The sequence below is a fragment of the Macrotis lagotis genome, chromosome 3, assembly GCF_037893015.1.
Source record: "Macrotis lagotis isolate mMagLag1 chromosome 3, bilby.v1.9.chrom.fasta, whole genome shotgun sequence".
NCBI classification, from domain to species: Eukaryota; Metazoa; Chordata; class Mammalia; order Peramelemorphia; family Peramelidae; genus Macrotis; species Macrotis lagotis.
In genome coordinates, this window is record NC_133660.1 from 280,615,376 (window position 1) to 280,642,034 (window position 26,659).

General features: G+C 44.3%; 1 protein-coding gene across 3 annotated transcripts in view; it reads left to right on the forward strand.

The window, feature by feature from the left end:
• The window catches only part of CPT1A (carnitine palmitoyltransferase 1A), a 70,541-nt gene extending 44,144 nt beyond the window's left edge, over window positions 1-26,397 (forward strand). For all 3 annotated transcript variants that reach the window (XM_074230885.1, XM_074230886.1, XM_074230884.1), the window contains exons 8-19: window positions 509-616; window positions 1,152-1,239; window positions 3,318-3,513; window positions 9,915-10,103; window positions 12,034-12,139; window positions 14,588-14,704; window positions 16,128-16,292; window positions 19,763-19,897; window positions 22,024-22,176; window positions 23,407-23,520; window positions 23,955-24,047; window positions 26,176-26,397. In XM_074230885.1, the coding sequence (XP_074086986.1) occupies window positions 509-616; window positions 1,152-1,239; window positions 3,318-3,513; window positions 9,915-10,103; window positions 12,034-12,139; window positions 14,588-14,704; window positions 16,128-16,292; window positions 19,763-19,897; window positions 22,024-22,176; window positions 23,407-23,520; window positions 23,955-24,047; window positions 26,176-26,262 (1,551 nt within the window). In that variant the 3' untranslated portion in view covers window positions 26,263-26,397. The remainder of the gene's footprint in view (window positions 1-508; window positions 617-1,151; window positions 1,240-3,317; window positions 3,514-9,914; window positions 10,104-12,033; window positions 12,140-14,587; window positions 14,705-16,127; window positions 16,293-19,762; window positions 19,898-22,023; window positions 22,177-23,406; window positions 23,521-23,954; window positions 24,048-26,175) is intronic.
• Window positions 26,398-26,659: the final 262 nt, after the last annotated feature.

Genomic DNA, 26,659 nt, shown 5'->3' on the forward strand with positions numbered 1-26,659 from the left:
AGTCCTTCTATTCTTCTGTTTCTCAGCTCCCCATCCCCCAATCTGACATGCCCACGGACCTCGTAGGCATCAGGGTCCTTGGCCTGGCCCGGAACAAGCAGTTTGAAGGAGGTTATATTACTGCCAGTGAAAACCTAGCAAGTCAAGGTCACCTCTAACTCACAGGTGCCAAGTTATTTCGTCTCTCTAGGGCAATGTGGGACATGAAGTAAGAGATGCTATCCTGTACCTGTGTAGGGAGTTGCCTCTCACAGAAGTACTTTACCCCTATCTCTTTATCTCTGATACCTGGCAAAGAAAGTGTGAGACTCAGTTCACTCTTACTAGCCTGGATGGCATTCTGCCTCCTCCAGTCAAAGGTCCCTGCTCCCACATCTGAAGGATTGCAATGATACCTGTGACATATGTAAAGGCTTCTCCTGGGTGATTTCTTCTACCCAATCTTCCTGAGCATTTACAAGTGAATTTTTTTCCTTGTTCTTTGTCCCATATCCTGACCCCTCCTTAGGATTTATTATACGTCCTACCAACTCACATTCAGGCCGCAAGGGCGGGGAATTCCATCCATGCCATCCTGCTGTACCGGAAGAAGCTGGATCGAGAGGAGCTCAAACCAGTAAGTAAATCCATCTCGTGTCCAGAGGCCTGGGTCAGCTGGCCTCTCCCCCCACCCCGTTTGTTTTTGAAGTGATCAGTTTACAAGATTATTATTTTACTTTGAGAGCTAGTTTTTTTTTAATGAAAAATAGGATAAATTTTGGAGGAAATGGCTAGATGGGAAACTTCGCAGCACAGCTTAAGGCCACATCTAAATAGTTACTCAGCTGGAACATGGCATTCCAGGGGAAATAGTTTTCTTTCTTTAAAGAGCCTAAAAAATGAAGTCAGACTATATAATTGTCCATTAAGATGATACAGTGCCATCGGGCTGGTAATAAGATGCAATATAACTTTAAAAAGCAAACAACAATGATGAGGAAGAAGCCCAGTTATGGATTTCTGACATTGTCTGTGAGTGCGTGCGTGTGTGTGTGTGTGTGTGTGTGTGTGTGTGTGTGTGTGTGTGTTAGAGCGACAGACACAGAGAAATACACTCCATTTGCTTGGTTTTTCATTTAAAAATTTATTTGAAATATCCATTTATGGTACAGATTCTTCTTCTGGGGTCCACTGTGCCCCTCTGCTCAGCCCAGTGGGAGCGGATGTTTAATACCTCTCGAATCCCAGGAGAGGAGACAGGTGAGTCATGTCTGGGGGCTCAGAGCTACCCCTGCTGTGCCTTGACCTGGATGGGCTTTGGATTGGATTGTAGGTAACATGTCTCCTTGGCATCTTCTTTCTTTACTTGATGATGACTCTCTTGGGCTGGTCGTCTTGACCCAACCTCTGTTTGGTGGAGGGTTGGTTTGTTTTCTGCCTTCTCCATGTGATTTCTTTAGTTACTTTTGATCTCGTATGATTTCTGGCCTTCATGGCCAAGATATCCAGCATGGCCACAGGTTGGCTGTGTGATCTGAGGACATCATTTCCCCTCTGATTCTCAGACTCCTCATTTCCTTTCCAAGAGGGGGCCTTTGAGCTCTAAATTTGGATGCTTCTATAATCATAACAGTCTCTAGCTTCCTTGACCTTGGACCTTCATTTTTCACAAGTCAGCTAACAATGGCAGGATTCCTGTGGGCATGTTGCCTTTGATGGTGGCATTTGTAATAGCATAGAGCTGTACTGTTTGATGATATTACAACTGTCATGCTCATCTAAAAGGAATTGTCTTCTCAGTAATTTGGCACTGATTTCCTCCATTTCTTCATGACGTTTGCGTCGGGAATCTCTCCTTCCCCTCTCTCCTGCTCTGGTGGCCAAAAGAGCAGAGTCCTCTTGAGTCAAAACAGCAACAAGGAGGAAAAGTGGATATTTAGCTGCGGTCACCAACCAGGCCACTGGGTGTAGCCACCATAGGTCACCCCTCCCCACCCCCAGCTCTTCCTCCCATCTAAGTGTTGAAAGAGACTTGGAACCACCTTCTTCCCCTGGTGCCAGGACATGAATCTTTCCTGACAGGTGGCCACTGATGACACCTCTTTTGGAAAACCTCCAGTGACAAGGGGCTCCCTACTTCCATTTCTAAATGCTAGAAAGTTCTTGTAGTGAGTAGAAACTTGGCTTGTGACGGGCATTCCTCTGGCAGAGCTGCAAACCTGGAAGAGCTTTCAAATGATGTTGACTCCCATCTATTGATTTCTAGAGCCCCTTTCCTCATAGGAGCCCTGGGAATTAGGGAGGTAAGAGGGTATTGTCCTCATTTACAAATGCATTTCTTGAGCCTTAGACAGAGCAAGAGATTTGATTGGTACCATATAGCCCTGTCAGACTCTTGTCAGAATTCCAAGTCCAGGGTCATTTCTACTATACAACCCCCATCTCATGGGAGAAGGATTGGAATATCCCCACCACCGCACTCTGGAATGCCCCATCAGTCCTAGAGGAAAGCCTTGTCAGAGAGGAGCTGTCGGTCCAGAGGCTACTTTTTGTGATGTGGCTGATCAAGGACTGGACAGGACTGACCCTGTGCTTTTCCTAGTATAGAAGACTCACATGTGGGAAGCTCCCCCTATCAGTGAAGATGGTCAACATATAATTCATTACAGGACTTAGAGAAATGAGGGCACTATCCAAGGCTGCCATGTGGTTGAGGCAGCACTGGAACCCAGGCCTGTCTGCCATGTACATATCCACCACACTATGTTGATGGCATATCATAGAGGACACAGGAAGGACCTGATAGAAAGGACCTACTAAGTTACTCAACGGTTGTGTTTCTGGGACAAGGTGCTTTCTTTCTCAGGGTCTTGGTTTCTTTATCTGTAAAATGAGGATGGGATCCCCTTCCCCTTCCCTTGCAGGCCTCTGAGGCTGAAGCTCCTGGGACAGAAGACTGTGGCGTGCCTTGCAGATAGTAGCTAATTGTTCATTCAGTTTTTGTTAGAGACTGGAATGTTCAGAAATTAGACAAGGTACCAGCTGCTCATCCCTTAGTGATATAGCTAGAAATTCATACAACTCCCAAGTCCCCAAGCCCTTCTGCCCTTTTAGGTGGTTGAGAATACATCCCTATTTCTAGACACTACTTTGCTGTGAATGGTTTTCTGTTTGCTTTCCACTGGGGAAGAGAAGGCTTATAATAGTTTATAATAATTGATGAATGCCTGCCATTGATTTCTGCCATTTTCAGGATTGGTTCATGTCCATTTTTCAATGAAAACCACCTTTTATTTTAACAATGCTCTTCCCCATCTTTCCCTGATGGCCTCTCTCAGATACCATCCAACACGTGAAAGACAGCAAACACATTGTGGTATACCATCAAGGGCGCTACTTCAAAGTCTGGCTCTATCATGATGGCAGATTGTTGAAACCTCGGGAAATTGAGCAACAAATCCAGAGAATTCTCGATGACTCTTCAGCTCCTCAACCCGGGGAGGAGAGGCTGGCTGCCCTCACAGCTGGTGAAAGGTGGGTGCTCGGCTCTGGCATACGTCTGGTTTTTTCTTCTAACATTTGCTGTGCCTCGATCTCCCCCAAAGATTTCCAGGATACTGTCTGTAAAAGGCAAGGTTCCAACTGGTTGGACTTGAAATCAAAGCAATTCTGTGATTCCAGCTGTGATTCTGTGGATACAGGACAGAATTTATAACTCTGGAACGGTAAACCAGACCCCTCATTCTGGATCAACCTTGTCATGGTTATGTGTCCTTGCTCACAAGGACAGTGGAGGACAATAGAGTAGAAAGCTGTCTCTTGTCCTGGAAAAAGCCAAATGTCCTCCATGGATGGACAGAAGGAAGGTCAGACTCTGTGTGTGTGAAGGACATGTTGACAAATTATTGGCTCTAGTAAAGAGCCAATACCAGCTCCTTCCTCTCCTCAGCCAAAGTGGCTCCTCTTTGTCCTGCAAACTTGTACCACCCTGTTCTATCTCTCTAGCTTTATTTGCAAAGCCCATCCTTTCTTGCAGTGGTCTCTTCTTCCCAGCTGCTGGCGTCTTTCCTTCAGGGCCTAATGCAGAAGCAGAGGAAAAAGCTCCTTTGTCATGCCCATCCCCCTCGTTTCTCCCAAGATTTGGGTCAGAAGGCCCCTGTACGTTTTGCTCTTTCCCCTTTACATAAAGTGGTATCCCCTATCTGAGGCAATCCATCCCTGAGCTAAGCCCAACTCTGCCTTCTGAGGTAGCAGTTGCTTATCTAGAAGCTAGACCTAAGTGATTTGCATGTGAAAAGTTGAGAACTTTGGGAAATAGGACAGTAGAGCTGTTTCTTAATTGGGGAGCAGACATAAGTGACCTAATTAGAGAGAGAAGGTGAGAATTTGGTTCCTAACTATAAGCTCAGGTGGATTTGTTCATGGATGAGACTGCTGTTGAAAAGGAGATGGGAGAAGGAAGAAGCCAGGGTCAGTTCATTGTCAAGATGGTCAGTGGCTCTACAGTGTCACTTGTTGCCAGGCAGATTGTCTACCCAAGGACAGGCAGGAGTGCCCTCTGCTGATGCCTGTTGTTGAGAAGAAAAGAGAACGAAGCCAATGAATTCTGTTCTCAATTATCATTGAGAACATCATGTCATCATAAGAAGAGAAAGGAGCCGGAAACATGGAAGGCATTTCTCTGTTGTCACCTGTTGTTGATAAGTGATGGAGAAGGAGAAGAAGAATCCTGCAAAGGCATAGAGTTGGAGAAGTTTATGTCGACCCTAGGATCAAAGTCATTCACTGGTTTTTTCCTCCAAGAGTATAGCACTTTAGCTGAAGGCATCAGTTAAGGCTAATGATAGAAGTGATGGACCCTACGGTTGCTGTCAAGGATCCAGTCCAGCTTGGAAGCAGAGTGCGAAAAACTGACCAGGGGTTGGCTAGCCTGGGTGAGGCTAGAGCAGTGATGGTTGAGCACAGATGGGCTCAGTTAGCCATGGAAGTTAGTTGTTTGTCACAGATACTGTGCCCCTTGGGAAACTGTTCTGGAAAATTGCTGAGACCGGAAAAGGGTTTTTAGAGTTCTGAGTAGCCCCACCTGCATATATCCACTATATATGGGTACTTGCCTAGTCCAGGACTTTAGATATGTGGCCATTCTCCAACACTAACACATTGGAAGAAATTGTAATTGGAGTTTGTATAACCCTATACATAACTATAGTGTGTTTACTTTGCATTTCCAGGAAATATTTTGGTTAAGATTAATCGAATATTAGTGGCTGTTTTGTTCACAGGAAATAGACTGGTGGGGGCTTATGAGTTTTAGTGTTGATGAGAATAGTCTCTTACAAATTCTTCCTACCTGAGATTTCTTGTAGCCTTCTGGGGAAATTCCCTAACCTGCAAAGTGGGTATGAATGAGGTAAGTGAGTCAGTCTCCCCTTGAGGGAAGTTGGGATGGGTGCCAAATTTTGACTTACACTATTATTATAAGACTTGGTTTCTTTCTTTCCTTCCTAATAGATTTTTGATTTCTCTCTTTCCTTCCTAATAGATTCATAAGCTCCTTTGGAGTTGTGTCTGCCCCTCGGAGGACTCTTTGGGCCCTCAGCACTTGGCAGAGAGTAGGTGCTTGGGGAAGTTTGAATTCATTTGGACCCAGTGATCACACCCCATTCTGATAAATGCTCTTTGAGCATCAGGCGGAAAAAGTATATGCCCCTAGTGACTGAACGAGAGCAGCAAAACAGCGGATTGTAAAAATGAATGTAGTTCCAACCAAGGACATGTTCATGGATGGGGTGAGCCTTGAACTCCCCATGAAAGCAATGGTGCCCATGGTCAGGGGACTTTACCTTGCACTAAAGTGGTTCTGTGATCTTATTGACATGAGAACTCCCGCAGGCCACAAACCTCATCCTGTCCCATCTCGTTTTTGTCTTCCCGTAAGCACGGACCGGCTCTCAGCCCCTCCATACTCCCCGGGCAGGAATGCAGGCCGCCAGCCATCCACTTGCTAGTTATTGTTCCGCCACTGACCCAGCTTCTTTTCTCACCCCGCGTCCTCCCCTGACAAGATCCTCTGAGATACCTAGAGAAGGTAATTGGTCAGGCCTCCACATCTTGGGTTCCTTGGTGATGGTGGTGATCTGATTTGTTGTCAGATCGATGGGCTTTTGATCCAGGGAGAACCTTGGAGCCTTTGAAAGTGCTGACAGTTCCCCTGATGCAATTTCACTGATCCTTTTCCTCCTGTTTGGTTTGAAACCCAGCTCACTGTCCAACAGCGGCATCTGCCTGCCCTAGATAGGCAAACCATAGAGGTAGCAGCTCTGCAGGCTGTCCGGCCTTGTCTGTATGGGTTCTGCTTCTCAGTTATTGAAGAGTTCGATGCAATCACCCCAACATCAGCGACTTTTAATGCCATCACTCCTAGGAGGCTGAACAAAAGAGAGGAAGTGATGATCACCCTCCCAGAAAGGTTCCAAACTTCAAAATCTCAGGGCTGCTGAGATATTTTTTTTTTGCGAGGCAATGGTGTTAAGTGACTTACCCAAAGTCACACAGCTAGACAACTATTAAGTGTCTGCAGCCAGATTTGAAATTAGGTCCTCCTAACTCCAGGGCCAGGGCTCCATCCACTGTATCACCTAGCTGCCCCTAGCTGCTAAGATTCAAAGAAGGAGAAGTTAGGTGAAATGCCATCCATCAGCCATTTAAACCTAGGACTCTTAATGGAGTAACAATAACAAAGCCACTATTTTTCACTTGCCTTCTTACTTGTCACTCACTGCAATAAGAATTATAACAAGCATTCCAAAAGTCAGGAAGGGGAGTAGATGATTTGACTGCTACTGATGCTTCAGATGACTCCTCAAGGACTTTGAGAAGTGCTTCATCATTGCAGAATGTCCGGACTCCCAGCCAGTATAAAACTACAAGCATCAAACCTCATCTGTTTTAATGAGAACCCCTTGGCTCAGGCCCTGGGAATGGAAAAGACCCCTAAGTAACTGAGTCTGCTGATCTTCAGACCCCCTTCTCCTCTAGGACTGAAGGTTGACCCAACACCAAAGTGGTGCTACTTCTATCCAATTCTAACTTCTATCTAATCTGTGAAGGCTTAAAGGATTGTCACAATATGGTCTTAGGGTGCCCACCATCTCACCTCCTAGGCCACCTCATAGTCTGGTCTATCTCATTGCCCTTGGTGTAGGAATGCCCATCTTATTTATCTGGTTCCTTATGAAATAGCTGATCATAATAAGGTTAAATAATGAGTGATCCAGGGCAAAGGCAAACTAGGAGCCTGGGCAGCAAATGTTTCTAGGGTTTCAACGTGGGGCTAAGTTGATAAATCCATCAGCAAGCATTTAGCAAGGACTCTTGACATGGGAGGCAGTGGTGATAGTCCAAAGATGAAAACAGTCCATCTTGGCAAGGTAGCAGCATTCTAATGGGGACATAGACCACACAGATACAGAGCTTGTAATGCATACCCATGCACCCAAGTGCATTAGCTACAAGGCATTGGGAAGGAGGGAGGGAGGGTCAGGGAAGGTTTCATGCAGAGGGTGATCTCTGGTCCTCATTTTCTTTTACTTTTTCAAAGAAAGATTTTATTTATTTTGAGTTTTACAATTTTTCACCATTCTTGCTCCCCACCACCACCAAAGTCAGTCTGTTAGTCTTTATATTGTTTCTGTGGTATACACTGATCTAAGTTGAATGTGTTGAGAGAGAGAAATCATATCCTTAAGAAAAAAAAATAAAGTATAAGAGAAAGCAAAATTACATAATAAGATAAGTTTTTTTAAATTAAAGGTAATAGTCTCTGGTCTTTGTTCAAATTCCACAGTTCTTTCTCTGGATACAGATGGAATTCTCTATAACAGATACCCCAAAATTGTCTCTGATGGTTTCATTGATGGAATGAGTGAGTCCATCAAGGTTGATCATTGCCCCCATGTTGCTATTAGGGTGTACAATGTTTTGGTTCTGTTCATCTCGCTCAGCATCAGTTCATGCAAATCCCTCCAGGCTTCCCTGAATTCCCATCCCTCCTGGTTTCTAATAGAACAATAGTGTTCCATGACATACATAGACCACAGTTTATTAAGCCATTCCCAATTGAAGGACATTCACTTAATTTTCTGGTCCTCATTTTCAAGGAAGAAGGGACTTGGTGAGGTGGGAGTGAGGAGAGACAACATTCCAGGTTGCCGAGGTGGAAGATGGCCAAAAAGCCTGGATGAATTCCAGAGTGTGGAGGCTGAGAATAATAAAGTTCAGTGAGACTGGAGAGATGTTTGGACCAGCTTAGGAGGGGCTTTATATTTTAAACTTGAGCATTTATATATATCAAAGGCATTAGAGTTGGTTAAGTGATGTGATCATAGACATCTTCAAGGGAATGACTTTCCCAACCCATCCCAGAGTGGGAAGGATCTAAAGGCAAGGAAGCCAGGGAGGGCCTGTGGAGTTATCCGGGTCAGAGGTGATAGGCTCTGAACTACATAAGGTGGGAGCTGTGGGCGGGAGAGGAGTCAGATGGAAGAGATATCAAGAAGTTGGAAAAGGCAAGATCTGGCAACTAAATTAATCTGTGGAGGAGGAAAGATGAGGAGCCATAAAGGTTGAGACTGGAACCTTTCATACCCATTCAGAAGGAGAATGGTGCCATTGGCAGAAAAAGGGAGGTTTGAAAGAAGAAAAGGTTTAGGGAAAAGAAAACCATTCAATTTTAAATGTCATCATTGGCTGCCTATAGTTAGGGACAGGAGAGGAAACAGAATCAGTGCAGACAGCTTTTCTCAAGGCATCCAAGAAAGGGAGGAGAGATACAGGACAACAGCTTGGGTGATGGCCAAGTCTTGGGAAGGTTCTTTAGGCTTGGCAGAAGGTCAAATATATTTGAAAATAGTAGGGAATGCATAGCTGAGAAAGAGTGGTTGAAGATTTGAAGTGCAGTGGGGAAATGAATGAAGATCCAATCTGCTGGAGAAAATGGAAGGAAGTAGGAGGGTCAACTATATATGCCGGGGTTGACTCTGGAGAAGAACCATCTCTTTGTTAGAGATGAAGGGAAAGAAGGAATGAGTGGGAGATCCACCTCGATATTGAAATCACTTAGAAGGCATCTAGATAGCTTAGCAGATACAATCCTGAACATGGAGTCAAGAAGTGAGTTCATAGTTGACCTCACGTACATGCTAAGCAAGTCGTTTAAACCTCAGCTACCTCATCTACAAAATGTAGATCATCACAGCAGCTATTTCCAAGTTGTTGGTGTGAGGTTTTTCCTTACATTAAAAAATCTTTTTAAATATTTTTCCCAATTGCATTCATTTGAAAAAAATTTTGAGTTTTACATTTTCTCTCTTCTTTCCTTCTTTCCCTCCTCCCTGAGACAGATAGCAATTTGATATGGGTTCTACATGTGCAATATACAGGATATATTTCCGAATTATATACAAGATATATTTCCAAATCCACAATATTTCCAAATTTACAAGATATATTTCCAAATTAGTCATATTGTGAAGAAAGACAGACCCAAAGGAAAAAAACCCGCTCACAAAATTGAGAAAGTGAAAAACATTGACTTCATCCTGCGCTCAAACTCCGTGGTTCTTTCTCTGGAGGTGGGAAGCGTTTTTACTGGTAGTCCTTTGGGATTTCCCATGGTGTTGTGAAAAGCACACGAGCTAAGGCATTTTGCCATGCTCAAAGTACTCTGAGTTCTTATTATGGCAATTGTTTATGTTGATCATCACCACTGTCGGTTATCGTTAATCTTTTCTCTTTTCTTTCTGGGTTTGTTGTGAGACTTCTGTAAAGACATTTAAGGCTATTTTACCTGGTCACCCTAGAGATCAAAGGAAATGCAATGTCGTCCACCTGGAGATGTTTGCCTCTGGTGACTGGTGTCTCCTTTTTTGCTGCAGGGTGCCTTGGGCCAAGGCCCGCCAAACCTATTTTTCCCGTGGAAAGAATAAACAGTCTCTCGATGCCATTGAAAAAGCGGCGTTCTTCGTGACATTGGACGACACCGAGCAGGGCTATGATAAAAAGAACCCAGTCACCTCCCTGGACAGCTACGCCAAGTCTCTGCTCCACGGCAAATGTTATGACAGGTGGGGATACTGGCCTGCCGAGGGCTACTGGGCGGCCCATTCTTTGACCTCTAGGAAAGCTTCCTGCCTCGTGTGCCAGTTATCTAGATAAATCAGAGACTGCCAAAGTTTAGAACAACTCCAAAATATAAACAGCTTAGCATTTTAGCCATTTTGGTACTTATTTCTTCAAATCTGTCTCAGAAAACCCTCCTTGATCCTGTTTAAGAGTTCTGGCTTTATCAGGGCAGGGAGCTCTTTCCGGGACAGAGCACCTTTCTGTGACTTAGGAAACCAGTCCCCAGGTCTTTCTTGAAGCATAGAGAGTCACTTAAGTAGCTTCAGAGACAGTATTTGAACCCAGGTCTTCCTGATTCTAAACCTAACATTTTAAAAGAATTTCATCCTTTCTTTTATATCAAAAAAATAAAATTAGTATTAACAAAAAGTATATATTCTGCTTTCCCTAGACTGCTATTATCCAGGAGATCACATGATGCTTATATGAGAAACAAACCCACTAAGCCTTTTGGCAAAGACTGGAGGAAAGGCTCTATCTCTGAGCCCTCAGACTTCATGTAACATAACCAGAATGAACAGATGTGGATATGGAGTGAGGAATGCCTTGGTTTCTCAGGTCCAGCCTCTTAGCATATGACTCTGGGCAAGTCACTTAATCTCTGTGCCTCAGTTTCCTCATCTGTACAATGAGCATGACATGCCTCATTCCTCATCAGATTGTTGGGTGAGGCTCTCATGAAGTAATGTACAGAAATTGTCCCTTGTATGTAATAAGTTACTGTATGTAAGAGTCTTATATATTTCTCTCTCAATAAGAGCTGCATCTGATTTTCCTCTAGCAAATAAGAGTAATTAATAGAATTATGAATTAGATACATCAAAAATCTGTTGCTCCTTCTGCCTTCCCTGTTGTTCTCCTGTTACCCAAACTCAAAGCCTGATGAATCATTAGCAAAAATTGCTTCATTTGCTCTAGGTCACTCATTCACATTTGATCCGGGCTCCAAAATTCTCGTCTCCCCCCATTTAATGCATTCCTTGTGTGAGCATTTGACCCAGAAGCACCAGGAACTGGGTGAGATGCTGGCAGTGAGCACGCCCCAAAGCTGGACCTTTGAGAGAAGGCAGCTGTGGAAGGCTGCTAAAGCAAACTCAACTGAGAAGAAGTCTGAGTTTCTCCCTCCCCTGACAAGGCCTCAGGGGCTACAAGACTGGAAGGAAACCCTGACCTCCATGAGGATCCTGCCCTCTGCAGGGGTTCCAGGCAATCAGTCAGCCAGCAGCTCTGTCCACCAGAGCTCTAGAAGCTGCATTGCCAAGCAGTGATAATAGCTGAGGACCAGTGAATCCACAAGCATTTATTAAAGGCACTGTGCTATGGTTGAGGGTACCGAGGCACAAATGGAACAATTTCTGCCCTCAAGGAGTCTCCATTCTGTCTGTAACACTTATGTAACCAAGTGTATACCAAGTGGATACAGAATGACCTTGAAAGGGGAGCTGTCAGCCAACCCACCCTTCAGGAAGGTCCTTTGGCAGCTAAGGGGAGAATAGATTTGATAGGAGTGAAAGCCTGGGAGCAGAAGATGATAGGAATATTCAGGTGAGAGGAGGGAGCCTGTTGCCTTCTAGCATCTTGTTGGCCATGTGGGATGAGTGTAATGAGTGAAGAGGGAAGGACAGCATGCGGCACTACCTCTATGTTTCACAGTGTTGAAATTTGCTGAGTCTGATACATTTGTTTAAAACATCTATTTGTCCAGGAGATAGTTGATGGTTTGAGCCTAAGACCTGGGAGAGAGGCCCAGAAAACAAAGATGCATGGGAGAGTCTCCTGTACAGAGATGGGAGCTGATAGTCTTCAAGAGAGGGAACATGAGAGCTGATCTGGTTTTGGTTTTCTTTTCTTTCTGTTTTCTTTGGGTTACAGGTGGTTTGACAAAACATTCACATTCATCGTCTTCAAGAATGGCAAAATGGGCCTGAATGCAGAACACTCTTGGGCAGATGCACCAATTGTTGGTCATCTGTGGGAGGTGAGAGGCCATCGCTTTAAATTAAAAAAGGAATTCTGTAAAGTCTTAGTTCAGTCAACAAGAGAGTCAATGTGGAAATAATTTTTGAGTGCCCATACAGCTCATAAACCATCCCCACAAGTGTTCAGTGGTTGAAAAGGTGACCCACCCACTTTGGTTCCCATCCTTTCTTTCTTCTAGGGATGTTTTTGTACATATCAGTCCTTTCTTGCCTTTAAAAAAAAATCCCTTTCATGAATACGTCCTACAGGGGCATCAGTCGTGGAGTCAAAGTCAGGGCCATTGGAGGTTTGGTTCTGAATTGCTTTCCATAATGGCTGGACTGTGTCACAACTCTGCCAACAGTATCTTCACATACCCGTTTTCCCAAATGACCTCAACAATGACAATTTTTCTCTTTTGTTTTCTCTTTTTCTGTAAGATGGAATCATAGAATTATTTTAATTTGCCTTTCTCTTACTATCAGTAGTAATTGGAAGCATTTTTCATATGGTAATCGATAGCTTGAATTTCTTTGCTCTCACATGATTCCCAGGTCTCATTGCTGCACTGGCTACACTCTCCTCCTTTTCCCATCTTGACCCTGGGTGAAGCAATTCAATCTGCATTGTTCTCTTCTGTTGAGTCTCTTGCACTACCAAGCCCCAACCTTAAATTACTCCCTTTGTCCACTACTTTCAATCCTATTTACATCCTGCTAAACAAAGCTAGAGAAAATCATAAAAGTGAACAAATTTATGTCATATTATCTCAATTGGGCTTTCACTGCCACAAAGTAAAACTTATATTGCTCCAATTAACTCATTCTCCAAAATTCTTTTCCTTCCTCAAAACTTCCATGGCCCCACCACCCCCACTCTCTAAGCTAAGAAACTTGCCTCATGGGGCAACGAGGTGGCACATGTAGATAGAGCACCAACCCTGGAGTTAGGAGGACTTGAGTTCAAATCCAGTCTCAGATGCTAAATAATTACCTACCTGTGTGACCTTGGGCAAGCCATTTAACACTATTGCCTTGCAACCCCACCCCCCAAAAAAAGGAAACTCATTTTACTGAAAAAAGTTGATGCCATCTTCTTCTTGCTTATCCATTCCATTCACATCTTCCTTCGCTCTCTCTTTTCTTTCCTGACTCACCCAAAGAGGCGGTCCTCCTTACTGAGGCAAATCTCTTTTCATGTACATGTGACCCCATTACATCTCATCTCCTCTGGCACACTACCTCCTCCATCATCTCACTGACCTTCACTCTCTCCCAGTCTACTAACTGCATTCTTACCTAAACATGCACCAAGTCTACATGTGTTAAACCCTCACTTGATCTGTCCAATCCCTCTAGCCATGGTCTGATAGCCGTGGCCTTTCATTGATAACTCCTTGAGAAAGCAGTCTATGATTGGGACTTCCACTTCCTTCTCCTTACTCTTTTCTTGACTCTCTGCAATCTGGCTTTTGACTTCTTTCTGCTGAATTTCTGTCTTCAAAGTTATCAGAGATCCTTTGACTGCCAAATCTAATAGCCTTTTCTTAATCCTCAACCTCTTGGTCTTCTCTATAACCTTTGATCACCCTCTTCTCTGGATATTCTCTTCTCTCTAGGTTTTTGTGACCCTATTGTTTTCCTCCTCTCTGTCTGGCCTTTCCTCAGTCTCTGTTGTTAAATTTTCATCCATTACATCAACTAGCTATACGTGTTCCAAGACTCTCTCCTGCTCTCTCCTCTGTATTACTTTATCAACTCCTATGGATTCAGTTATCATCTCTATGCAGATGCTTCTTGCTTCTATTTATCCAGTCCTAACCTCTTTCCTGCTTCCAATCTCACACATAAATATTGTAAACTCAATGTGTCCAAATTCATTATCATTCTCCCCAAGCCACCCCTTCCCAACTTCCCTATTACCTCTCAGTCACCTGGCTTCACACTGAGGCAGTTTTCAAAAGGGGGCACTACCTGCTAGGGTGATTCCCAAAGCCTTTGTGTCAAAGTAGCCCTGGAGCTGAGTTTTGAAGGAAACAGCCTTCTCAGATGTAGAAGTGAAGAGGAAACTGTATTCTATGCATGGGTAATAGCCATGGAAAGAACAAGAACACCATTTCTCTCCTCCCCTCCTCCCACTCTCAATTTATATTTCTTCCTCTTGTCTAAGATATATTGGTTTTTAACCCCCCATTAGTTTCAGTATTTTGATAGATTTGTAGCAGTTTGTACATTTATTTAAAATATTCTCTTTCTACTTCATTCTGTTTAAGTATAAACAGAAAAATTCCAGTTACAAGAAAATGTTTTTAAGATTTGGAATTTGTCTATAATAGTTCAGGTAGTCTTGAATGTCTTCTTAGATGGGCAAAGCTTTTGACTTAAATCTCTGGAGAATATCTTAATGCCATCAGCTATAAAATTCCTGCCGATTCTTATAAGCACTCCCATGGTTTCATTCTCTGCAGTATGTGATGTCTACAGACTGCTTCCAACTGGGCTACACAGAGGATGGCCACTGCAAAGGAGACACCAATCCCAACATCCCATGCCCCACAAGGCTCCAGTGGGAAATCCCTGAAGAAGTGAGTCTAGTGGGAGGAGCAGGGTCTGTGGGATGATGGGCTGCATCTCACATTGGTGTGGAGGCACCTGGGAAAGGAAACTGAGTCAGCAACTTCTCCCTGTTTGACAAGAGTCCCATCCTATTCTTAGCATGACCAGGAAGAACCCAGTGCCCTTTGATGGGAATTTAGTCTTGATTTCCATATAGACTTTGCTTAGGATGGTGAATGAAGTAATGAGTAAGTCTGCCAGCTAATACCTAGATAGAGATCTTGGGAAATAAGAAAGAAAGAGCATTATTAAGGACTGGATGTGTGGGAGTCACACTGCTCAGCTGAGACTGAGGTTACCCCAAGAATAATGCCACACACTCAGAGTAATGAACACTACTTGGGCATTTTGCCTTTGTTATGCTTCATGCTCATTGTTGATCTAACCATAAGTCGAGGCAATCAGTTTGGCAATACCTCCAAATGAATAGAGTCAGAGACCTCTTGGCTATGACCATAATGAGTTCCAGGATTACTTAAATGAGATCTAATTAATCATCCAAACAACAAAAACAAGATGGATGAAAAAAAATCTATCTTGTCCAGACCATGCCATTTACTGGGTGATCATTTCATTGAATCAGTTTATAAATATTTGGGAGAGGACTTGCCAGTGAAGGAAGATGATAGGCTAGATCAGATCTAGATAATTGCTCATAGTAACCCCAAGTTGTTCCCCAATGTAAATCTTGTTGGGCAATAATCTCAGAATGCAACAATCTCTAAAAAGTTATGTTTGCTCAGGGTTCAAAGAGTAGGGAAGACATGCCTAGAGGTAAAAGATGACTGCAGCTTACTTCCAGTGATGACCACCTCTACAGAAGCCTCAGTGTGAGGAATATTATGGTGGTCATGTCTAATTAGAGAAGGAGATGGATTATTCATGTGGTGAGAACAGGGAGAGAGGGAGAACAAAGGAGTTACCCACCTGGAACTTGGGGTCTAGGGACTGGTCTTAGCATCACTGCTATGGACTGAGGATTGTTAGGGTTTGTCTCCCTGTGGCTGAGATCATGGATCCCCAATAAGGTTGCAGTATGAATGTATTTCCCAAGGATCTCACTTCAGCTGCAGACTCCAGTTATACTGGACATCAAAGGAAAGGAGGGCAGTGCATGGAACAGCCACAAGCCTTTATCGTAGCTGCTGCTATGATAGCATTTCATGGTCCCCTTTGAGAAGCTGGACTCTTCTGGGTGGTGAACCCCAATAGGAGAGGTTGTCTTTGAAGACCAAACTGGGGGATCTCATGGTGATGTATGCTGTCATGTTGAGAAGAGTCAAAATTCTTGACCATCTTGCCTCTGCTATTTTCCCACGGTCCATGGGAAATGAGCTTTGACTCTCCTTCTGACTGATATCTTGGTAAGGTGTCTTAACGTCTTCCTTTTAGTGTCAAGATGTCATCGAGAAGTCCCTGAGCTTGGCCTGCACCCTGGCCAATGATGTGGATTTTCACTCCTTTCCATTTGATACGTTTGGGAAAGGGTTAATCAAGAAAAGCAGGACGAGCCCAGATGCCTTTGTGCAGCTTGCGCTGCAGTTGGCCCATTATAAGGTGAGCCCCACTCCCTCCTCTTCCTCATCCCAGCCGAGACAGTGGTGTGATAGGGGAGAAGCATTCCAGGTGGGATGCCAGCATTGGGTGAGGGCAGCTTCCGTGGGCCTTGGAATTCACCCCCTCTGGTTGAGCTTCCTCGATGTTGAGCTGGGGAATGGGGGGGGGGGGAGAAAGAGAGAGAGAGAGAGAGAGAGAGAGAGAGAGAGAGAGAGAGAGAGAGAGAGAGAGAGAAGTGGGGGGTAGAGTGACAGAAACAGAAACTGAGAGACCCATAAGCAAAGCTAACCCTATTTCAGACAGTTTTGCTAAACTTATGGGTCTGACTGCCTTCCTTCCTTTCTTTCTTTTTCTTCCCTCCCTCCTTCCCTCCCTTCTTTCCTTCCTTCCTTCCTCTTTCCCTCCCTATTTGTCTAGAGGGGGGAGGGAAGACTTATTTGGCTTGCCAGAAAGCCCAATGGTCCCCTCTAAATGTGACAATGACAAGAAGCAGTGCCCTGTCCTGCCCTGCTCTGCCCTGCCTAGCCAGCTGGTCACTTCAGAAAATGGGTCCAAAACTTCTTGTGAAGTGGGCTGCCTGGGCCAGCCAGTCCCACTTTGTGGTTCCCACTTCTCTATCTTTGGGGCAACCCTTAGGTCTGTTCGCTCAGAATAATATCTGTTTTTTCATTGAAAAACTATTTCTCAAATTTCCCATTTCAAAATGTTTTCTCTTTCTATCCTGATAAATATATTTGAATGAAAGTTGTACCCTGATCCCTTTTACAAGTCGCTATTCCTATGTTGCCTCTCAATATGAGACTTGAAAAAGTTATCACGTGGAAGGATCAGCCTCAGGCTGGTTGACCTCCAGATGGCAGAACTAGGGTCAATGGGCAGGGCCACCGAGGGTTGAGTATGAAAAACACCTTCTAGGAATGAGAGCCATCCCCTAGCAGGGTGGGTTCCCTTAGGAGGCGACAGGATCTCCCAAACTGGAGAGTTTCAGGAGAGGCTGGGTGAGCCCAGACTGGGAGAAGGTGAAGGCTTGCCTCCCAGTTTCCATCCTGTTCTGTCACCACAGTCATTGCACCCACCAGCACTCTTCGATTTGTTTTCTTTGCCTGGGGCTGGAAACACACCTGTGGTTCTCTTCAGCAGACCCTGTCGATCCCAGGGAGAATCTGCAGGTGGCTGGTGGTTTGTGGCCTGTGCTCGGGCCTGCCTTGCCCGGTCTCCAAGGATTCGGGGCCAGGAGGCTGTTTTCTTTGAGGCGGCTCAGGAGAAGTTGGTGATGCCGGGCTGCCCGCCTGTAGTCGCCTCTCTTCTCAGTGCCTGCAGGGAGGTCTGGGCCCTTCAGGTCGGGCAGCAACGTGAGTTGACTCTTTGGCAAAGTCTCAGCTTCAGTGACGTTTGTATACTAACCTGCAGTCCTTGCTACCAGGCCCTGGTGAGCTGGTTCGACATCCTCCTTTGTCAAACTGGATTTGAATGCATGACAAGTCTGATCTGTGTCTGCCCCTGTGCTCTGCCCTGACAAGCTGGGCCATCAAAATGGGCATCTTTTGTTTCAGAGTTTCTTTTTAAAAGGATCGGAGGGCTTGGTTTGACCTCTCAAGTTCCCATGTTCTGATGCTCCCTTTCTCTCTTTACATGGGTGGTTTGTAGGTGGTTTGACATTCCTGGCATGGTAAGGCCTGAAGAAAGAGGCGTCGATGTTCCATTGAGTCCTCTCACTGGCCTTTCCTAGTCACCCAGCTCATTGTGGAGAAAAGGACGCGTTTGGGTTACAGGCACGCACTTCCCCTCCCCCAGCCCAGCAAGGCCAACTCAGGGTGGACTAAAAGAATTCGTTTTAAGATGGTTTTTCCCATGAAACTTCTCTGTAATGGACCCAAAGGGCAGGTTGATTGTGAGAAGGGTTTCATTGATAAAAGCTAGAGGCTTAGAAGCAGAAACCTACTTAGAAAGCATGCCTGCTCCCCCCCACCCCCACCTCCAGTCACCCTCAGGTCTCCTTTCCTACTCCCTACCCCCTAGGGAAAACCCCATTCAGGTAGCTCATGAGGACCTGGAATTTGGGAGGGAATTCACTTATCAACAGGCTATCACCATCACTCCCAGTCCTGGTGGAAGGTCTCTGATGTTCTGGGGAACTGACTAGCAACACCAGGTTTAGGGTGCTTCCCACTAGAGTGGAGTGAGATTAGTTTTGGTGACCGGAATATAGAAACATTCAAGAGTCCATGTCCCTCTTAGAAACCTCCGGAAAGTGCTGCCAGCTATAGCCTTTGGGTCATCCTTTGCCCGCCGGGATGATAGAATCAGTGTCTGCTTACCCTAACTCCACTCCCTGAAAGGGGCATGTGGTGCTTCCTCCAGAGCTTGACAGAGGATCTGAAAGGAAGTCTCCAGTCTCTTGACCCCCAGTTGGGTGGTCCTGCCTCTCTGCCTGGTATCCAAGCCTCCTTTGCCCAGGAGATCTCTGCAGGAAGGGGTCTTGGTTCCTGGACAGAGTTATTCTTCTAGATTGAAAAAGGGTGAGGCATGAGGGTTGTTCAGCCTGGCTCCCAAGGGAGAAGTTCTCCACACCTGGAGTGGTGTGACTCATCAGCCTCCTTTCTCCTTCCTGTCTCTCTTGACCCTCTCAAGGCTATACCAGCCTCATTTGGTTAGGGACATGGGTGCTCTTTGTTTGAGTCTTCTAGCCATGCCACCTGGGGCTTGTTTGAAAACCTGACATCCCATGCACATTACACCCTCTTGGCCCTCTTGTCATTCAGTAGATGGATCACTGCTATAAAATACTTGGCAAGAAAATCCCAAACTGACCTGGTGTTGACCTTGAAACCAGAAGACTGGGGTGCAAAGCCTCATTCCAGCACATACTTCTCCAATCATGTGACAGCCCCAGGCAGTCCCTTCTTGGGAGCCCAGGGAACTCGATGGGCCTCATAGTCTCAGAGCAGCTGCTGATCAGAACACGTGAGGGAGTTCCTTCACTAAGGGTCCCCTCTGGCAATTAAGAAACAAATATTTTCTCTCTGGAACTTCCATATGGAGTTGAGAGGACAGTGTGTGTCATCTAGATGACACCTTGGCAGGAGACAAAGATGGATATGTTCTGTTAGATCCTTCCTTGGGCTACCATGGGTTTGCATGCTTGTGGTGCTCCATCTTCTCATAGACTCAGATCACTTATAGATCTCCCTTCCCTGTCCCCTCTTGTTCCCATAGAGGTACTTGTCCAGTATGTTCAATCCCAAGAGGCCTTTCTGGAAACTCTGATTCCCCAAAGGTTGAGCTTGCCCAGACTAGGGAAGAACATACATACATACACATACATGTAATACATTTATGCATGTGCATGAATGTAATCAGATGTTTTAAGTCCAGGAGTGGAGAAGCTCAGTGTTCATTACTGTCCTCCTAAAAAATGATTATTATCAACAAAGGGGTATTGATAAGCGGGATGGTCTTTTCCTTTCTAGGACAAGGGCAAATTTTGCTTAACATATGAAGCTTCCATGACCCGCCTTTTCCGAGAAGGACGAACAGAGACGGTGCGTTCATGTACGATGGAGTCTTGCAACTTTGTGCTCACCATGATGGACCCCACCCAGACGGTGAGCGAACACAGTGCCTTTGCCTCAGTTTGCCAATGACTTGTGCAGTCCAAGGTTCCCAGCCTATCCTGTCCCATGCTTCCCTACAGTACTACTAGTGTGGGCAGAGGGAGGCATCATGTCATTCTTCATCAGTTCCATGTTGATGCTCTACATTGGGATGGCCTGCCTCCCTCTTGTTTGAAGCAGAAGGTATCCAAACGAGAGCAGTACAAGCAAAAGACATTATCTCCCAAAGGACTGGGGAATTGTTGGCCTCAAGAAAGCCAAGGGGTAACTGGAGAATGGGAAGAGAGTTTTGAGGGCAGTGACTGGAGCCCTGAAGAACAGGGGGATGGGATTAGGGTTAAGCAACATGTAAAGTCATAGCAGACCACAATGGCACCTGCACACTGAGAATCCCAACAAGATGGCACCCCTCCTTTCATGAGGCATTTCCACAAGCTTAAATAGGGATTCTACTCATGTGGGTCTTGGTCAATGACCTGGTCAGTCAATGAGCAGTTATTTTAGTCCAATGATTTCTGTGCATGTTTGTCGGCCAACAATTTCTTTTTTTTTTTTTTATCAAATATAAACACAACTAAAATAGTGTTTTAAATAGAAATACTCCATTACTGACCAAACCATTTATAGCCTATGGCAAAGATGAGTGTTGGTGATAGTGCCAAGGAGCTAGAGGAGATTCAGTCATCTGAACTGATGTTATTATGGACCAGAACTTGTCTGGGCCCTAGGTCTGCAAGGGCAAAAATAAAACAGCCCCTTCCCTCAAGGAGCTTTCAGTCCATTGAGGGATATAAGATGGATGCATAAAGGGAAATACTAATTATAAGAGACAGGAACTAGACCTGTGATTTCCTTGTTAGGGGTAATGCCCTCTGTCAATGAAGGTTGGCACCTTCTTTGAAATTTATAGTCTCTGCAAGGTGCCTGAGGTACCAGGAGATCAACGAATTTGCCCAAGGCTATGTAGCCTGTGTGTCAGAACTTCCTAGCATCAAGGCCCCCTCACTATCCACTACACCACACTATCTCCCAAATAATGAAATATATCCAAAGTAATTTTGTGGAAGGGAAAACAAGTCTAATATGGAGGGCAGTTTCCCAAAGAATTATTCTAATACCACCTTAATGATGAGTGTGGCATACAAAGGCTTACCTGATCCTCTCAATAGTAAAGGTAAGGGTAGAGGCAAGCCTTGAGAATGTCATCAGAAGAGGAAGGAGGAGGAGGAAGAGGACAGAATGGGCCATGGGCTGTTTGATCCCTTCTCTCATAAAGACAGAACCATTGGGAGCATGGACATTAGGTGAATACTGGGGCTTCCTCTACTGACTCAAGTGAAAACTCTCTACTCCTTCATCTGGGACCAACCATGTGAGGAACGCCCCTGCTCTCAGCTTCCCTCAGGTGGCAGCTCATCGCTGACCTCATACACAAACTTTTATCCGTTTGTGATTTCTGCAAATGCTCTATTGCTGAAGCTTTTTGGAAGCCTTTTTGAAGTCTGATCCTCCACATTCCAATGAGGTACCAGAGCAGGACTTTTGTAGAGGACTGAGTACATAATTCATATTTCTTTTTTTTTTTTTTTAGGTTTTTGCAAGGCAAATGGGGTTAAGTGGCTTGCCCAAGGCCACACAGCTAGGTCATTATTAAGTGTCTGAGACCAGATTTGAACCCAGGTACTCCTGACTCCAAGGCCAGTGCTTTATCCACTACGCCACCTAGCTGCCCACAAAACATTTAATTTTTTTTTTAGGTTTTTTTTTTTTGCAAGGCAAATTGGGTTAAGTGGCTTGCCCAAGGCCATGCAGCTAGGTAATTATTAAGTGTCTGAGACCGGATTTGAACCCAGGTACTCCTGACTCCAGGGCCAGTGCTTTATCCACTGAGCCACCTAGCCGCCCCCCATAATTCATATTTCTTAAAATTTCAATAAAGAAGACAAGAGTAAAAAATTATCTCATTTTCATGGGACATTCTCTACTACAACGGTAAATCAATTACCGATGGGGGTCTGTGCTTTTGGATCCCACTCACTGGTGAGTCCTAGAAGACAACTACAGCTTGAAACAGCCACACGTGCTACATAATTATTTTCTCCCTCGTTGCTATTTAGGTTGAAAAAAAGCTCAAATTATTCAAAGCTGCAGCTAATAAACACCAACACATGTATCGTCTTGCTATGACTGGTGCTGGCATTGACCGCCATCTTTTTTGCCTTTATGTGGTCTCCAAATATCTAGCTGTTGACTCTCCTTTCCTGAAAGAAGTAAGTAATTTTGACAGAGGTATTTGTCTTGTCTAATTCAGCTAAACCAAACCCCAACTTTGGTATCAAAGGGGTTAATTGCTTTTTTGTTTTTGTTTTTTTTTTTTGCAAGGCAAAGGGCTTAAGTGACTTGCCCAAGATCACACAGCTGGGTAATTATTAAGTGTCTGAGGTCACATTTGAACTCAGGTCCTCCTGACTCCAGGGTTAGTGCTCTATCCACTGCACCACCTAGCTGCCCCCAAAAGGGTTCATTGCAAGCATTAATGAACCCTTAATGTAACTCATTAATGTACCACTGTACCAAGCACCCAAAATACAAAGGCAAAAACAGACTTTCTAAGAGTTCATATTCTAAGGTGAAAAGACCAAAATTTAGGATTATGAATTTTAATAAAAATGAAAACTATGACCCAGAATTCTAGTGCATTAAAGTTCCTTGTAAATGATCAGATACATGACTCTTTGGGCATAAGATGATACAGGAGTGAAGGACTGGTCCCATTTGTGGAAGGGGTAACATGCTGCCATGTTGATTGGTTAAAACAGAAAGGGCATCAGATTTTTCCAGGGTAGACTCTTCAGAGGATAGATGAGGACAGGAAACGTTGGGATATCTCCAAGTTTGTTTGTTTTTTCAAAGGATTCAGATTTCTATGACTATTCTCAAAACAAGCATTTTTTTATGGAATCCAGCCTATTCTCCCCCAGTTCTCCAATTACAGCTGAAAACATGAAGTGTGAGTTGAACAATGAAACTCCATGTAATTTGAGATGTGGTTATATCGGGGGCCTCGGTCATCCAAGGGATTAGATTCATGTCCTTTCTTCTGACTCCTTACTTTGTGGGAAATTCCTTAGTCTCTAAGGATGCCATTTTTTCTCATCAGATATGGGGTAGAGGTGCAAACAGTGATCCCTAAGGACCTCTTTCAGTCTTATGATCTTCCTCTATCTGCCATACATAGTCCTTGGTGTGGGTATGAAGTGGGAGAACATATCACAACTGAGAGCATCATGAAACATAAAGTTTTTGGACAACATACAGTTATCATATATGAAGATGAATCCTTCCTGGGCACAGAGACAAAATAGGGTTGCCAGGGACCTCTTCATCCCCTACCAATTCGACTTTCCCCAACCCAAAATCTCTCAGTATATTATTTTAAGTAGAGGTGGAGAGAAATGTCATTGTATGTCCCTAATTTCTACCTACATTCTACTCTAAAGGTTTTATCTGAGCCATGGAAACTGTCAACTAGCCAGACACCTCAACAGCAGATAGAACTCTTTGATCTAGAAAGGAATCCAGACTATGTGTCCAGTGGAGGTGGCTTTGGACCGGTACGTAAAATAGTTTGTTGTTATTGTTCAGTCCTGTCTGACTTCGTAACCCCGCTAGGGCATTTTTCTTGACAAAAATACTGGAGTGGTTTGTCCTACCCTTCCCCACTTCATTTTACAGATGAGGAAACTGACGCAAATAGGGTTAAGTGACATGCTCAGGGTCAAACAACTAGTGAATGTCCAAGGGCAATTTTGAACTTGGGTCCTCCTGACTCCAGACCCAGCACTCTGTGGACTGGGCCACCTAGTTGTCCAGATAAAAGCTAGAACTGGTAAAATGTGCCAAGTATTCTGAAGGGGGCATCAGCTACACCAATATGTATGTATGTATGTAATGCCTTTTTTGGTTGAGCGATTTCATTTTTGAGGTTCACACACACATCTGTTCATCTGTAGGGAAATTCTTCATCTCGTGCCCATCTTTCCTATAGGTTGCTGATGATGGTTATGGGGTATCCTATATTATAGTAGGGGAGAATCTCATCAATTTCCACGTGTCCTCCAAGCTGTCCAGCCCTGAGACTGTAAGTATGAAAAATGGGCCCTTGATTTGCTATGATTTCCTTCTTGCCTTTCTTTTTAAAAGTTTGTCCTTTTCTACATGTCTGACATCTTAATTTAGATTATCTTCTATTGCTTGTGAATTGTACCTTTATTAAACTTCTAATCTGTATGAAGGACTGCAAATAATCTTTGCCCTCAATAATTGACGCAATCGTTGTTGAAAGCAAAATCTTAATATGGGTCTATGCTATCACATCAACTTTATGATTTATGGTGTGAGAATGTCTTAGAGTTGGAAACCATCTCCTAAATGGATGAGGTTCTTTTAGGCTCTTAAGCAACAAAGTCCTATTTGATGGAGTCCAATATGGCTCTGTGGTAAAAAGGTGGTGTGTGAATATTACATTTTAGGATCATTCTGCTCTCAACACAATCCGTTTCTCTTAGCTACAAGTGCTGGAATTAGAGTTTGACCTATATGATTTTTCACAATGGCTTCCCTTGCCTTTGTGGGTAATTATTATTGCTAATGGCATCATGTCCCCATAATTCCATTATTGGGATGTTGATGCCCGTCATCTCTGGGAATGGGAGTGGTTGGGAGACCTAGCAAAGAGTTGGCCATAGAAGAGAATGGAGTTTCTTTTTAGGCACCGCCTCTCTGAAAGAAAGTCGATTATTGGCTGGAGAAGTGAGATGATTCTCAAAACATCACCAAGAACAAAAATCTTCCAAAGTCCTTGAGCCGTTTACAAGCCATGTTTTCTCCTCTCTTCTATCCCTGGCCTACGGCTGCTCATAAGAGAGACTGAGCTCAAGGGGTGGGGAATGAAGGGAATGCCATGAGTTTCAGTAGAAGGGAGCCCATGGGGCCAGAGGCATAGTGACTTCTGCTTGTCAACACAGGGATAACAAAGGCCATTCTTCACTTTATTGATGTTGTCCCTTCAGACTCTGGACCAGGCCTGTACTTGGGTGTTCCCTGCCCCACCACACAGAGGGTGGAAGCCTCAGTGGACCTTTCTGTTCTCAAAATAGAGGATCCACCCAGCAATCTGGGGGCTTTGCCACCACCTTCAGGCTCACCATCGGCTGCTACTTTTTCTCTGTGTAGTTTCACATCCCTCCTCCAGCCATGCTTGTCCCTGATGGGACGTCTTTGAGGGCTCTTCTTAGAAACAGTCACATCTCTACGTAGCCCTTTGATCCTCCTGCAGTTGTTTTTTGGTAGATGGGGGTGTCCCACTATCAGAGTTCCATTATAACACGCACAGCCAAATATTGGTGTGGAAAAGAGGTGCTTTTGTAGGCAGTCACAAGTTGTGACACCCCAAAGGTAGCCCAGTCTGTTCCTCCTCTTCTCCTAATTTATGCTGAGCCCAGATCCATGTCTGTCTCTTAATGGGGCACATTTCAGTCTAGTTCAGTAAATCCTGATGTGCAGGATGGACTTACATTTGTTGGACTTGCTAGCCAGGGATGTCCCCTTCCCCCTCATCTCTCAGTAGTTGTGATCCTACAGGAGCCCCACAGGGTGAGATAAAAACTGTTTTCTCTTGTTGATAATAAGCATGAGGTGAGACACTCCTCTCCCACCTTCCTTTATTGTTCTCCCAGGAAAACCTGGGAGCTGTTCTACCCTCCCTTTTGATGTGGATGTGGCTTTATTCCATTCTCCAGTAGGTGTGTAATGAGGGATCACTCTTAGGGGAAAAAAAAGATGACTCGTACACAGAGTCTCTAAATCTAGATTCTTAGAACTGACAAAAATGCTATTGGTAGATGGTAAGCCAGCTGGGATAAAGCCTTCTGCATGTTCTGGAAAATGGGCTAACAAAAGAAAAGTGTGGGTAACATCAGACCTCAGCAGGGAGAATTGACATTGAATGGGGCTAGCCTTGGATGGAGTCCTTCAATCAGACTTTCCCTTACATATAGAGAATGAAGTATGCACCCTTGCACTGGGAGCAGAGGTGGGAAGGGAACTGACCACCACCTCTAAGCTGTCATTTCATTGACCACTTGATTTTCTGGGGTACATGATGGGTTGAGTCCTAATTCTACGGATCTGAGAGTGGTGTATATTTTGGGAAAGCAACTGATGTGGCAAGTATTAACCTTGTGTTTTGTTCTCCATCCACATGGAAGGATTCTCATCGGTTTGGAGCTCACTTGAGGCAAGCCATGATTGACATCATCACCTTGTTTGAATTCCATTCCAACGCCAAAAAGTAATTCCAGTTATCCCATCATGGAAAAAATGGAACTCTTCTGAGAAACCAAATAAGACTAGACATTGCATTCCCTTTTGTAGTCGAGGGTAGAAGTTGCTCTTTTCCAGAGAGGATTTTGTCCCTGGGTGTTTTTTTTTTAAATATATCTATAGAAAGAAAGTCGATAATATTATGTGAAGACATGTAATTTTGCTCCTTCTAATGTGTCCTAATTATGTGAATGCTTGATTTTTCTCTAAAAATCTTTGTTTGCTTCAATTTAATAAATGAAGGGTTTGAAGTATTGTCAAATTAATGTAAGTAGAGGAATTTTGATGTAATATATGTTGGGAGCAGAAATATCATGTTTCCTCAGTTGTGACTGTATATCTGGTACGTTCAGGCCTTTAACACCCATG